Source organism: Chanodichthys erythropterus, chromosome 22 (genome assembly GCF_024489055.1).
Source record: "Chanodichthys erythropterus isolate Z2021 chromosome 22, ASM2448905v1, whole genome shotgun sequence".
NCBI lineage: Eukaryota > Metazoa > Chordata > Actinopteri > Cypriniformes > Xenocyprididae > Chanodichthys > Chanodichthys erythropterus.
In genome coordinates this window covers 15053042-15065230 of record NC_090242.1, presented here as the reverse complement: position 1 = coordinate 15065230, position 12189 = coordinate 15053042, and the positions used below count along the sequence as shown (strand labels likewise).

At 35.6% G+C, this 12189-nt stretch overlaps 1 protein-coding gene and 1 long non-coding RNA gene across 17 annotated transcripts in view; one reads left to right on the top strand and one right to left on the bottom strand.

Moving 5' to 3' along the window:
• Positions 1-1935: 1935 nt before the first annotated feature.
• LOC137013022 (uncharacterized) lies at positions 1936-9270 on the bottom strand. Its single transcript, XR_010893647.1, has 3 exons — positions 9196-9270; positions 7677-7848; positions 1936-1994 (listed from the first exon to the last, which is right to left on the bottom strand). It is a non-coding gene; the product is annotated as an uncharacterized lncRNA (long non-coding RNA).
• A 316-nt stretch (positions 9271-9586) lies between these two features.
• cast (calpastatin) overlaps positions 9587-12189 on the top strand; it is a 43731-nt gene continuing 41128 nt past the window's right edge. For 12 of the 16 annotated variants that reach the window (XM_067375032.1, XM_067375031.1, XM_067375025.1 and 9 more), the window contains exon 1: positions 9590-9747. In XM_067375032.1, coding sequence (XP_067231133.1) covers positions 9703-9747 — 45 coding nt within the window. In that variant the 5' untranslated portion in view covers positions 9590-9702. Of the gene's footprint in view, positions 9748-11762; positions 11921-12189 lie in introns of those variants that run through there. The other 4 variants (XM_067375019.1, XM_067375015.1, XM_067375016.1 and 1 more) reach the window with 4 other exon arrangements.

Genomic DNA, 12189 nt, shown 5'->3' with positions numbered 1-12189 from the left:
TCACAACATCCCCCACTGTTGATATATCTGTAATAGCCTGGTGTGGCCTGAGCCGGTAATTAGGTTTCTGTTTAGTAGCCTGGGAGTTTCTACAGACAGAGCGAGAGATAGGCGGCAGCTCTCAAAGGCACAGGGTTCCCTAAGGTTGAGTAGAACTGTTAGTTTCTATGGCAAATAACGACCAAAAGAGCCAATTAAAAGGAACATGCAATGTTCATGTGCGTGCATAGAAAGAATATAAGGAAACTGGTAGATTAAATGCGTCAATGAAAAAGACCACAGCAAACTGACAAATTAGTGTTAAAAGACAAAGCACAGTTTTAATGACTGTCCGTTACAGTCACACAGACCAATTTATTTTCCATTTCTACACACTAAAAAAATAATGTGTTGGCTCAACAACAACCAAAATAAAGCAACAGTTTGCATCAGTTTTTTTTAGTTATGACAACTTATAATGAAATTTAGTTCAACCAACGAACTACATTGAGTTAAAGGAACTTAATTTGTAGCATGAACAAAAATTTGTAGGAAGTTTGTTTCCGCTATTAAATAAAAAAGGTAATTGTGACTGTTTATCTCACAATTCTGACATTTTTTCTCACAATTGTGAGATATAAACTTGCAAATTTGACTTCTTTTCTCAGAATTGTAAGATATAAACTTGCAATTGCAAGTTATAATGTCAGAATTGCGAGATATAAACTCCCAATTGTAAGTTGTAAAGTTCAATTCTGAGGGAAAAAATACTTTTTTTTCCTCAGAATTGTGAGTTTATATCTCACAATTCTGACTTTAAAATTCGCAATTGTTATAAAGTCAGAATTGCAAAATATACTTCTGAGAAAAAGGTCATAATTGCGAGTTTATATCTTGCAATTCTGACTTTAAAATATGCTATTTAGACTTCATATCACGCAATTCTGAATTTATAACACAATTGTGAGTTTATATATAAAAAGTCTCAATTATACCTTTTTTATTTTTTATTCAGTGGTGGGAACAAGCTTCCATAAATTTTTTAGTTAAGTTGAAAAAAAAAAAATTAAGTCACTTCAACTATTCGAGTTGTAGCCCTGGAGCCTATTTTAATTAAAAGCATATGCACATTAAACTTTATTTGAGCTTAAGCCCCAAAGTAATTTTGACTTGACCTTTTCTATTTACACAATTTTATGAATATATTTTATTTATTTATGTATTTTATAATACTTCATATTTACATTTCAGATTACATACATTACATACATTTTTTCTTCCCTTTTGTGACATATATCCGAGTGAAAATAAAATAGTAGGGTGGGACTTGATTTTGTCCATTGGTAATTGAGTGGATGATTGTGTTTTGCTAGCTGTGATGTCATGTGATTGACAGGTTATCCTGCCCCTCGTGCCAGTAAACACGTCATCACAGAAGAGAAGAGAAAAGAAAAGAAAAGAAAAGAAAAGAAGAGAAGAGAAGAGAAGAGAAGAAAAGAGAAGAAAATTAAATTAAATTAAATTAAATTAAATTAAATTAAATTAAACTAAAATGAATTAAATCTATATTTTATGTTTTTATTTACATAAGTTGCTGCCACATTGCTAAGCAGTTGCTACGGCCTGCTAAAGTTTTTAGCATGTTACTATGCAGTTGCTAGGGTCATAACTAAGACATTCTAGGAGGATCACTGCAGAATGAGATGTGTACTAAAATGTTGCTCATTATGCTGGAATTAAAGCATGTTGCAACTGTCAAAACAATCAATGGCAAAGAAAGAAAATGACATCATCTCATCTTCTCTCAGAAAGAAATAGTGCTTTAGACTAGTTTTTCCACAGACTTTGTGAGGGTTCTTCTTATCTGCTGTGCTGACAGAAGGTCACCTGAACATCTGAGATATCTCTAAAGCTCAAACCATCACACGGATCCGTTAACCCAAAGGCTAATTGCTCCTGCAGCCGTGAACAGTGACATCCGTGAGGCCGTCACATCTCTCAACGTCATCCATGACCTTTCAAAACAAGGAGAGAGGAAAGTGACACTCTTCCTATGAGCATGACAGAAAATAAAAGAAAATTTCCAGTAACCTATTTGGCAAAATTATAGTTCAATCACATTTATAGTATAACAGAAACTTTCACGGTTTTGCTGTTTTTTTTTTTACCTGAAAGTCAATCAAACCTTCCTTTTATAAAAACTTGGGAGACCTTTAGTTTGGCTTTTAAACTTTGTAACATGTGATTCTTTCAGGAATGAAAACACCACTTGATCTCTTGCTTTTTACATTGGAAAATGACAAGCAGATTTTAACAATATATTTGTTGAATGCTGTGATGAAGGCACCATCAAAATGATATGGGAAAACAAAATCAATCAAGAAAACTGATTCAAATGATGGTAAAGTCTCATAAGCAAGTGTTTTTTCCTGTAATGCCAATAAAACTACAAAGACTCACTCACACCACAATGATGAATCTTAACTGTGAGATCATTTGAACATCCAGTGGGCACTAAATACAGCCCCCTAAAACTTGACATTAATTATTTAACATCCATTACACTTCATGGTAATTGCATTAAAATGCCAGGAGAAATACACTAGGATAGATCCCCCCCCCATTTTTTTTTATTATTTTAACATTCTTTATTATTTACTAATATTTTTAATTAGCTTTTATTTTTATATTTTCCATTTTTATTTTAGTTTAAGTTTTGTAATTTTATGTACATTGTGCTTTTGTCCTCAATCTTTATTATTTTAGAATTATTTATTATTTACTAATATTTTAGCTTTTATTTTTATATTTTCCATTTTCTTTTTAGTTTAAGTTTTTGTCATTTTATATACAATGTGCTTTTGTCCTCAATTTTGATTATTTTAGCATTATTTATTATTTAATATTTTTAAGTAGCTTTTATTTTTATATTTTCCGTTTAATTTTAGTTTAATTTTTGTAATTTAATGTACATAGTGCTTTTGTCCTTTTTATTAGTTTTTTTCCCCTCATTTCAGTTTTATTTTAATAAACTAAAATAATTTTTAGTTTTAATTTTTGATTACGTATATCAAATAAAATTGCAAATAATAAAATACTCAACATTCCTTGTAATTGAAATAAATTAAATAGCATTTTACCGGTTGTGAATACTTTTAAAAGGTTAGTTCACCCAAAAATGAAAATTCTGTCATTTATTACTCACCCTCATGACGTTCCACACTCCACACCTTCATAGGGAGTAATGTCATTTCCTCTGTCAAGATCCATAAAGGTACTAAAAACACATCTAAATCAGTTTATGTGCGTACAGTCGTTTAATATTAATATTATAAAGCGACGAGAATATTTTTGGTGCGCCAAAAAAAAACAAAATAACGACTTATTTAGTGATGGCCGATTTCAAAACACTGCTTCAGGAAGCATCGGAGCACAGTGAATCTATCGAATCTGCAGTTCGGAGCGCCAAAGTCACGTGATTTCAGCCGTTTGGCGGGTTTGAATCGCGATCCGATTCATGATTCGATACACTGATTCACGCTTCGATGCTTCCTGAAGCAGTGTTTTGAATTCGGACGGTCATCACTAAATAAGTAGTTTTTTTTTTTTTTTTTGCCGCACCAAAAATATTCTTGTCGGTTTATAATATTAATATTGAACCACTGTACTCGCATAAACTGATTTAGATGTGTTTTTAGTACCTTTATGGATTTTGACAGAGGAAGTGACATTACTCCCTATGGAGGCCTCACGGAGCCATTGGATTTGAACTAAAATATCTTAATTTGTGTTCCGAAGATTAACGAAGGTCTTACGGGTGTGGAACGACATGAGGGTGAGTAATAAATGACATAATTTTTTCTATAATAACCCTTTAAAGGGATAGTTCACCTAAAGATGAAAATTCTGTCATCATTTACCCACCCTAAAGTTGTTCCAAACCTGTAAATGTCTTTGTTCTGCTGAACACAATGGAAGATATTTTGAAGAAAGTTTATAACCAGGCCAGCCTGGGGCACCACTGACTTCCGTAGTAAAACAAAAAAGTCAATGGTGCCCCAAAACTGTTAGGTTTCCCACATTCTTCAAAAATATCTTCCTTTGTGTTCAACAGAAAAAAAATAAATTTATACAGGTTTGGAATAACTTTAGGATGAGTAAATGATGACAAAATTTTCATTTTTGGGTGAACTATCCCTTTAAGCATACATATAAGTCACGCAAATGTTTCTGTTAAAGACACGCTGCTATAGGATTCTGCAGAGTGAAAGACTTGTTCATCTAATTGGTTTTAGTAAATCAATACTTCCAGCCATTAGCGTGGACACAAAACAAACAGCTGATTTCATGAACTAGAGGTCAATAGATACTACAGTGGTGCCTTGAGAACTGAATGAATTAATGAGAGGCGAGCCAGCAGCCCCCTTTAAATGATTGTGTCCCTATTGCATTATCTGAGGTGGAGGACCTTCATCCACACACAGATAAAGACACACACTCATCCAAACAGACGGCAGTTAGGCCGCTAGTGCCTTTGTGTGGTTGAATGTTATCACTGTCACAGGTTTCCTGTGATTATCAAGCATTTAAAGGTTCCTGCAAACATGATGGCTCCACTCTGGACACTTCCAGTATTGCCGATCTCAGTGTGGATATGCTTCACTTCTCTACTTCAGGGTGTTTTGCTTAGAATGAGTCACACTGCCTTCCTGGCTACTGCCATTATTGATTACATTACAGACTGCTGGGAAATTAAAAACAATAGAGGGATGATGTAAATAAAAAGGTGGCAGAAGTGGATCATATTTTATCATGACACAACCTGCCTCATGCACACAATCTTAAATCATTAAACAGATGCCCTCTTTATAGAAATGATTTTTCCAATATTTTTGTATGCAATTATTGAACTATTTTGTTATATAAATATAGTCCAAACAAATGGTCTAAATTAGGCATTATATATTTATAATATATTATGAATATATAATATAATGTGGATTATTTTGAATTTGGAATAAATTCTATTAATTTTTTTATTTTATTACTATTTATTATTATTTCGGTTGTGGATTAAATTCATGATCTTTGGGCATAAACTTAGCCAGTATGTCAAGACTGTGTCTTAAGAACTAATTTGACTAGCAATTAGTCAAAGGTAAGTCTTGCTTTTCTGATTCAAATTAGACCAGTCTACCTAATTATGTAACTGACTTTAAAAAGTAAAAAAAAAAAAATGGATGACCAACTTTTAAGACCAATCTAAGCAGTTTATGCAACCAACCCCTGATTAGCCAACTATAAATAGTAAATGGACTCAGTGGTATCTATTTTATGACATCAATTTGCAAGGTAGAAAACTCACTGAGAAGTATGGAAAGCGCGCCATCTGCTGGACTTTCATGGCAACGTTTGGTTCATTATGTGGCTTTATGCTGCCTTCACGTGCTCTCGGAATTATCGTAAATATCCACATTAAACTCTAACCCTAGGTAAAAATTGCACATGAACGCCCTCCCATTTCAAAACTTGAATGCGATACGCTCGTAATCACGACTTCAGAAGTGGGAATTAGCAAATTTCCGATATTTCACGTGAAGGCAGCATAAATTACCAACATAAAGTGTATTTAAAGGGATTCACCCAAAAATGAAAATTCTGTCATTCCGTGATTTACTCATCCTCAAATTGTTCCAAACCTGTATGAATTTATTTCTTCTGCGGAACAAAAAAAGAAGATATTTTGAAGAATATGCGTAACCAAACAGTTGATGGGCCCAACCTCGTCAACAGAGGGTAGTATTGAACCAAAATATAAAGCATTAGCCTGCATGTGAACAGAGCTGTATAAAACACGTTATTTAAAAATGACATTACCATAACAAACATAATAAAATCGTTGATAAGATCATTTTCGTTTTCATTTATAATTAAAGGTGCACTATGTACTTTTGGCGCTCTAGCGGTAAATAAACAAAACTGCATGCGTTCTTGCGGAAGAAAATTGGCCACGTACTGCAGCTAAATTCGGTTGTCAGTTCACCTTTTAGTGCTTAATCTCGTTCTGTACACGCACAGTTCAGTAAAATACGGGAGTGACAACCGCATTCTACAACCGTATTAACTCCCGAAAAATACAGGTAGTGACAACCGCATTTACAGAAATTCTATGCAGTGTGTACGGAACCGAACTGAACAACTAGTTGTTAATGACCTTTACGTTTGTCTCTCTAGTATGCGCGGCAAATCACAGGGAAAGCTCAAGCCTATCCAAATGCTATATGCTGAAAATCGCGATTCATGTCTGCTCACTTTAATTACTCCATAATTACTCCATAAACAGGTTTGCTTTATGAGACGAGCTTAAACAACAAGCCCAAAACCGCTTATAATGAGTGACCATGGCAACACAGAATGAGTGCCGCGCGCTGTGTGAAACTGTCTGTACAAAATATGACGCCTCCGTCGACTGTGTTAGTGTGTTTAGTTAAATTGCTGAAAATAACGAGTGTTTTGTCACTTTAATATTACTCTTTAATATTACGATAACGGATACCAAACAGGAGAGACGCTAGAACGTCGCTATGGTATCCAAGCTGTCAATCATCGCATTTTCGAGAGAGTCGATTGTGTTCCGTACACACATGTAACGATAATTTGGGGGATTCACTCCCGCATTTAAATGCGGTTGTCACTCCTGAAACTTACAGTGTTTACGTGGCATTGTAGCCAGAGCCACTTCTCTCTCTGTATGTAGGCTAGGCCTACATGAGAAGTCACGTAGGTATGACAACCTAGTTTATCTTTATACGCCTCACTACACGACCGTTTATTGACAGACAGCTTGAGTAATAGTGCTGTTTTTTTAAACTTAAGCATACAGGCAAAGAAGATTAAAGGGTTCACCCAAAAACGAAAATAATGTCATTTATTACTCACCCTCATGTAGTTCCACACCCGTAAGGCCTTCATTCATCTTCGGAACACAAATTAAGATATTTTTATAAGATATAAATCCGATGACTCAGTGAGGCCTGTATTCAAAGCAATGACATTTCCTTTCTCAAGTTCAATAAAGCTAATAAAAACATATTTAAAACTGTTCATGTGAGTTCAGTAGTTCTACCTTATTATAAGGCGATGAGAATACTTTTGTGCGCCAAAAAAAAATAAAAAATAAAAATAAATAAATAACGACTTTTCAACAATATGATGGGCCTATTTCAAAACACTGCTTCAGAGCTTTACGAATCTAACTCGGAGCGCCAGTCACGTGACTTCAGCAGCTTAAAGCCGTTTGATATAGGAGATCCGAATCACTGATTCGATTTGTAAAGCTCCAAAGCAGTGTTTTGAAATCGGCCCATCACTATATTGTTGAAAAGTCGTTATTTTGTTTTTGTTTTTTTGGCACACAAAAGTATTCTCATTGCTTTATAATATTAAGGTAGAACTACTGAACTCGCATGAATAGTTTTAAATATGTTTTTATTACCTTTATGGATCTTGAGAGAGGAAATGTGTTGAAAGATTAACAAAGACCTTACGGATGACATGAGGGTGAGTAATAAATTACATTATTTTCATTTTTGGGTGAACTAACCCTTTAAAATGTACCAGATCAGACATTTTGTCACAAGAAGTGAAATGAGGGGAAATTATTTTAAGTGAAGAACAAGAGAAAAATTGTGTCATACCTGTGTGAGTCACCAGCAGCTTTCTATCAGCTCTGAGCAAGAAATAAGGTGTGTTCATTCTTGCGGTACTGCTCAAGAATGCTGAAAATTTTCCTGCAATATCTGTTGTTTCTGGTAGAAAGCACAGAGCCTCTTTCATGCAGTAGGGGATCATGACTGGGTTTTTCTTTTTCTTTTGTGTGTCCAAGAAAAGCAATAAACAGAAAGAAAGACAAACAGAAAACATTTCAAAAACAGTTTGAGCTAGGGCTGTGTTCCTCACATAAAGCTATTATCAGGCTTGAAAGGCCTGATAGGCTAATTTTGAGGCTTGAAAGGCTTGGTTCCCTTTAATTTTTAAGGTAGGGTAGGCACTTTCGGACAGGATAGCAATAGAGTACCTCAGGGATGACGTGTTTTTGTAGGCCAACTCGGAAGTTAGCGGTGCACGGGTTCCCTCGATTGAAAGCCTATGCATTTTTCCCATAGACTTTTGGAAAATCGCAAAAAATAAGCCCTGTGTTTAACAAAGGGTTATGACACTTACACGTTTTGTCTATCAAGATAATCTTTACAAGTTAACACAACATTTATACATTTTGAAGCATAAATAAAGTCGTCAGATATAAAAAGCTAACAGTAGGCTATAAACGGACTACAGCACACCACGGTCGCGGATCAACGTCGTCACAGGCTTCCTCAAACTGCATTTAAAAAACAACTTTATTTAAAAACATGCTCTGATTATGATCTGTGCTGTAAATGAATATTTATCCACTTTTTCATTAGAAATGCTGTCCAAATGTCCCGTTTGTCATGATGACATCTAAAGTCCCTGCCAAAGGAAGTAGTCCCTTTTAGCAACTTGTTAGCAACTGCCGCTTTTAAGACACAGTAAAGGTTTAAAAAAATCACAAGTGGGTTAATAACTGGTGTGTTTTATGTCATAGACCAAAACATGAAAATATTTAGAGGCTTTGTTTACCACAGACCTTTTCAGGCGATTTAGCAAAAACCCATTCAAAAAACCCATTGACTTCGGGGCGATGGAACCGGAAGTCCTAAAATGCTAACTCGCTTCCGGGTTTTGCCTACAAAAACGCATAATCCCTGAGGTACTCTATAGCAAGTTAGCTTTGAAAGCATAATATCCCACCCTCCAGCAGCGTAAAAGGTGGCTGCTGTTTGTTTACAGTGCCCGGAGGAATCAAAGGAAAGTTTTTTTGGGTGCTTCTCAATACTCAAACTGATGCTTCCTCCTTTCCTCGCTACAACCTCCAGCCCGTGAGATGGAAACTGATCAAAGAAAGCCATCTTGAAGGACATCTCAATTCTTTAATTGCACCACGAGGAGGCGAGGAATGAGGAGCAAGGAAGCTTTCTGAAGAGTAATGAGCGAGGATACACGTCCTGAGACTTACAGAGAAGATATATGTACATGTTTCAATATTTAGACCACTTCTATTATTGTTTGCTGTCAGGATGCAAATAGTTTTAACCAGTATAACAAAAATTGTTTATAAAAAATTGCCTACCATACCTTTAATTGCCAGGAGCACAATTCTACAGAATTTCTCTTTTGAGTTTCATCAAAGAAAAGAAAAAAAAGTATCTTGGTTTTCGAGGGTATGGCAGTGGGATGAACTATTCCTTTAAGAAACGAAGGACAAATGAAAAGAAGCGTTTGAGGGGGCGTGGCACTGTTTGCCTCAGAACATGCATATGCAATATACAACTCATTAAAATTGATATATAAAACTAGTAAAAACATCTAGCTGTAAGTCCAAGAAAGTCAACGGTTAGTTCCAAGAAAGCCAGACACTGTTTGAACAAAGAGCTTACATGCGCACACAAAAGCCACACAATATAGCATCAAAACAAAAGCAAATTCATACTGACACAAAATTGCACACAAGCTTTGATTTTCCTCTAAGCCTCTGGCACAGATTGATTCTCTTACAGTCCACAGGAGGAGCAAACACTGTGAAGTACACCTCGGGTGAAAACAAAACTGTGTTTTTAAAGTCAGTGATCTTATTGCTTAGACATGCCGCGCAGAAAGAGAACTCATGGTCGTAAGAAAAATGACAAGGTATGTTTTTTTCACATGATTATGCCTTGTGTTCTGTAACTCTCTGTAGAAAGGGAATATGTACAGTAGGCATGTCTTTCTTAAAAACTTAATTTTCTTGGTTAATATAATCAGATTGATTTAGCCATATTAAATAAATATTTTTTTTATTTCAAGTTAATAGGTATGATTTAGGGTTGGGAACTGCTCTTATTCGTAACAGAAAAAAACCGGAACGATTTTTTAACATAATTTTCGGCTCATTAATCGTTCTTGAGCGTGCATTTATCAACAACATTGATTCCCTGCATTTCTATTCTTTTAAGACTTTTTACAGCGCGAAAACTACAGCAATCATTGCAGCCCGATTCCCGAACGGATGACTCTTAGGAGCCGGTTCTCTTTAATGAATCAAATAATTCAGCGTAACCTCAATAAACTGATTCCCAAACGAATGATTCTTATGAGCCGATTCGAAGAATCTACTTATTTAATCTGACTCTCCGAGCCGCAGTTTATGTCATGTCATGTACGGGTCTCAAATAAGGCCCGTTCACACCAAGAACGATAACTATATAAAGATAACTAATGTTATATTTGCGTTCACACCAACGAACAATAACAATCTGTTTAGAAGCTCACGCGCTGCGGTTTTCAAGTGTATGCAACATGTTTTTGCTGTTCTTGTTACATTTACAAGGCTTTAACCAGCAGATATCATCAGCATGAAATGTTTTTGTGAATCAAGCTAGTGTACTAGATCTAATCTAACAGCAAATTTAGCTGACGATGTCGATGGAATAAAAAACAATGCCTAATTTCACTGCAACTTCAAAGGAAACAAGACAATGTTTGTTAAAACTAGTGCTGGATGCCTGAGGTAATTTTATATTAGTGTTTGATAGCCTGACAGTATGAACTCGTTTTTTGACTTGTCAAACAGAGGTGGCTTTTTCTGGACTTCGGCGATTAAGCTCGTCCGCCTTTTAAAATGCGCGAGCCCTTGAATTAGAATGGATTCTGATTGGCTGTCAGTGTTATCGTTCAACAATTGGAAAAGATCGTTCTGAAAGTGATACGATATCGTTTCATTATCGTTATAGCTGTGTTGTGGACAGTGCTATTATTTTAGAACGATTTTTAGAACTATCGTTATCATTCTTGAAGAATGTCTGTCAAATTCTGTCCAATTTGAAGTGAACCAAGAGTGCTTCAGAAAATGACAAGTTTTAAGTCTTGTTGGATTTAAGAGTAAAATAAGGTCTGCTGTTGTTATTAACTTTACTTACTCATTCATACATACAACAAAGTAGGCTACGCAAGCATGTTAAGCAAATGTACTTTTGAGACCGCTTGTTTTGTTGTTGTTTTAAATAATAAGTTGCATGAACTCGGAATATTAAGTAATCTCTTGAATCTTTAAGACTGCAAACTAAGTAGTGTTCAATTTTCCGTGTATGTTTGCGTTGCAAATAAAGTGCCTGCATTAGCCCATTGCAAGGCACTTTTCGTTTGGCATAACCTGATATTGCTAAGTTCAACATGTTCCTGGGTCAACATTTTTGTTGATCCTGGAACAACATTCAAATCAACCAATCAGATTTGAGGGACAAATTTACAGATTATGTCAAGTTTAGGCTTAAAATCATGAATTGGTGCTTCTACATCAGTGTTATTCATCTATCATTTCCCTCTGATTTTTGGGATAACTTATGGCCGGGTAGGGTTAGGTTTAGGGGTGGGAATAGGGTTAAGACTAACTTTTCAGACTAGAATGTTGTTCCAGGATCAACAAAATATGTTATATATATGTAATAACTTCAGCAATATCAGGACGTGCCTTCTTTTGCAAACTGTTGCGCAATAGAAAGGAATGCTTATGTCCTGAGACAGCCTGTTTGAATTTTTAATGCGCAATGCAAATTAAGCTTCAACTTTCACATCGCAAAATGAAATGCAAAAGAGCATACCACATCTTCAAACCAAGAAAAACCGCCCCGTTCGTTTGCTGTAATTATCAGTGTTCTGGTACCCGCGTTCACGGGAGTGGCTTTATCTGAGAACGAGACAGCAGCACACCTCACTTGAATGAAAGAAGCTGGCGAACGTAACTCTAGGAAGACATTAGCAAACTTTTTAACCTTGAAACGACGCGTTTTGAGCCATGGCGTATGCTGCGTATTGGGCGAGCATCGTAAGTAGATCCGTGTCATGCTTTGAACTGCACCGAAAACTTTAACTTCCAATATGAAACGACTCGTAGTGATCAAAGGAGGGTCCTTTAAAGTGTTGACAAATGTAGGCATCAAGATTAGGCTGACCGTTGTACTTGTACACACAGACTCACTTACTAAAAAACAACGGGTTACTATTAAAGTTGGGCGTTGTCTGATTTGGATTATAAAGTTTCTTGTAGGTGTGAGTCGCATTGCAATTGTAAAATCGGAAAGAAAGTTGCTATGG